The sequence below is a fragment of the Terrapene carolina genome, unplaced genomic scaffold, assembly GCF_002925995.2.
Source record: "Terrapene carolina triunguis isolate 2854851 unplaced genomic scaffold, T_m_triunguis-2.0 Scaffold132, whole genome shotgun sequence".
In the NCBI taxonomy this organism is placed as follows: domain Eukaryota; kingdom Metazoa; phylum Chordata; order Testudines; family Emydidae; genus Terrapene; species Terrapene triunguis.
This window is the reverse complement of record NW_020664483.1, coordinates 10,875,753-10,878,696: the sequence shown is the minus strand read 5'-3', so window position 1 is coordinate 10,878,696 and position 2,944 is coordinate 10,875,753. Positions and strand designations below refer to the sequence as shown.

General features: G+C 36.8%; 1 protein-coding gene across 3 annotated transcripts in view; it reads right to left on the bottom strand.

Moving 5' to 3' along the window:
• The window catches only part of NDUFAF5 (NADH:ubiquinone oxidoreductase complex assembly factor 5), a 16,275-nt gene continuing 13,331 nt past the window's right edge, over positions 1-2,944 (bottom strand). For 2 of the 3 annotated variants that reach the window (XM_024193845.2, XM_024193846.3), the window contains 3 exons: positions 852-935; positions 381-463; positions 1-207 (listed from right to left, as the gene is read on the bottom strand). In XM_024193845.2, coding sequence (XP_024049613.2) covers positions 121-207; positions 381-463; positions 852-935 — 254 coding nt within the window. In that variant the 3' untranslated portion in view covers positions 1-120. Of the gene's footprint in view, positions 208-380; positions 464-851; positions 953-2,944 lie in introns of those variants that run through there. The other variant, XR_003369860.1, reaches the window with a different exon arrangement.

Genomic DNA, 2,944 nt, shown 5'->3' with positions numbered 1-2,944 from the left:
TCCTGTAACTACTTTATTAGCTCTTCAAAGTGACATTAACAGGAGAAACCTGACAACTGTAGAATATCTGCAATGCAAAGTTCCATAAAAGATCCAGTTCAGTCATAGCCATTGGATGAACTACTTTTTCTCTCTTGAAATAAGTGAATTTATTTTTGCCAGATCGCCAAATGACACTGTTGCAGAACCTTTCTGGGCAGGTCTTGCCTGAAAAAAAAAAAAAAAAAAAATGAACAACAGGCTCATCTTTATGTTCAAAACAAATCACACAAGCCTTTAAAAAGAGCCCCTTAGTTGCTTAGAACAAAAAAGGTGCTATCTTATGAAATATAGGCGTTACTGACATTCAAGCATAAAACAATGGATAGGCTTCATGTTACCTGTGACTCTTGGAATTTCCAGCCTATCATGTAATAAATTTGAAATGTAGCAGGTACTGAACCATCATTACTTCCATACATTTCTATTAAAAAGAGAAATGGGTTTATATACATTGAAGAATTAAGTATGAAATGTTGAATCTGACAACAGTTTTTGCTGAAAGCAACTATACATTTTTGAAAGCTATTTTTACTGTGAGGAAAGGAAGACCCTTAAAATTCTGATTGTAATAAGGTACAGAAGACAGAAGACAAGATGAGATCCCAACCATACAAAATGTGAATCTATTACAAATCTACAGTAATTACTATTAAAAAGATATTAGAAAAATAAATGGTACTTTTGTGTTAAAAATAGAGAACCACATTGTGTCTTAGATAAGTAAAAAAAAAAAAAAGTAACATGGAAAAGAGGTATGTTCATAGAACCAATGAAGGCTAAAAAGATAGCTATTAAATGTGTACTTCTACCTTGATATATTGCTGCAGCTGCCAACATGGTTTCTCTGTGTAGGATAGGTTTCCTATTCCAAGAACAGTTACTCTCTCCCATACCTAAAAATATGTTTCAGCTTTAAAAAAAGATACAGTATACACCATGAGTTTGAAATTTCATGTGTAAATCACACGTTTATATTAAGTCAATACAGACGCAGAATCCTCCAAATAGAACAGTAAAGCATACAGAGATTTGATTCAAGGGAACATCTACTTTACATTGCGAAGATGCAAAAGCCTTGCATAGCTTGTATTACAATTTATGGTTATAAAATTAGCCATTTCACTATGTTATCATCCAGAAGACTTAGTCTGCTATGTAATGGTCTTGATTTTTTTAAATAAGCAAGTTAGTCTGCTTATTTCCGGAATCTGAATACTGATGATTAAGCCTACCCCTCCATTATTATTTATGGATTTTTTTAAAAGGATACTAAACAGAAGTATAAAGTGACTATATAGAGGCAACAATGATATATCTGCAACAATGTAATAACAAGGGTTTCATGCCGAGAAGTCTTCCAGTTTCCTCACACTCTGATTTAAGGCTCCCTCTCTTCAGCTCCTAAGCAGCTACCTGAATATTCTGATTAAAAGCAGCCTCTCATGAAAGGCCATTTGAAATCTGTCCAGAGGCTCTGCCCTCTTGCAGCACTCAACTTCCACCTACAGAGCTGTACAGCAACAGAGATAGAGCTGGTTCTACAAACAGTGGCCAGCAAAGAGAGCATTAGGGAGACAGCAAATTCTTCTTTGTAGGCTAAAATAGATCAGGAGGAGGGAGGAGATTATCCCTAGCCCCTCCAGAATTCAGGGGAAAGGTAATGGTTCCTCAGGGGAAACCTAAAGAAGGAACTAGAGAGCCTGGGAGGGGAAAGGACAGAGGGAACTCTGTGCAAGGAACTGATATGTGGTTGCATGTGGGAAAAACTGATTGGATGATAGCACTTCATACAAGTACTGTAGTGCGTGCAATCACTTTATTGTGAAAGTGCAACTTACACATGTAGATTTTTATTGGTTAAATAACTGCACTCAAAAACAAGACAATGCAAAACTTTAGAGCCTACAAGTTCACTCAGTTCTATTTCTCGTTCAGACAATTGCTAAGACAAACAAGTTTGTTTACATTTACGGGCGATAATACTGCCTCCTTCTCATTTACAATGTCACCAGAAAGTGAGAACAGGCGTTTGCATGGCACTTTTGTAGCTGGCATTGCAAGCTATTTACATGCCAGATATACTAAACATTCGTATGACCCTTCATGCTTCGGCCACCATTCCAAAGGACATGCTTCCATGCTGATGATGCTCATTAAAATAATAATGCGTTAATTAAATTATTGACTGAACTCCATGGGGGAGAACTGTATGTCTCTGGCTCTATTTTACCCACATTCTGCCATATATTTCACGTTATGGTAGTCTTGGATGATGACTCACCACATGTTGTTCATTTTAAGAACACTTTCACTGCAGATTTGATAAAACTCAAAGAAGGTACCAATGTGAGATTTCTAAAGATAGATACAGCACTCAATCCAAGATTTAAGAATCTGTAGTGCCTTCCAAAATCTGAGACAAATGAGGTATGGAGCATGCTTTCAGAAGTCTTAAAAGACCAACGCTCTGATGCAAAAACTACAGAACCCGAACCACCAAAAAAGAAAATCAACCTTCTACTGGTGGCATCTGACTCAGATGATGAAAATGAACATGCGTCGGTCTGCACTGCTTTGGATTGTTATTGAGCAGAACCCACCATTAGCATGGACGCATGTCCTCTGGAATGGTGGTTGAAGCATGAAGGGACATATGAATCTTTAGCGCATCTGGCATGTAAATATCTTGTGATGCCAGCTACAACAGTGCCACACAAACACCCGTTCTTACTTTCAGGTGATATTGTAAACAAGAAGCAGGCAGCATTATCTCCTGCAAATGTAAACAAACTTGTTTGAGCGATTGGCTGAACAAGAAATAGGACTGAGTGGACTTGCAGTCTCTAAGTTTTATATTTGAATGCAGTTTTTTTTTTTTTTTTTTTTTTTTTTTTTTTTTTTT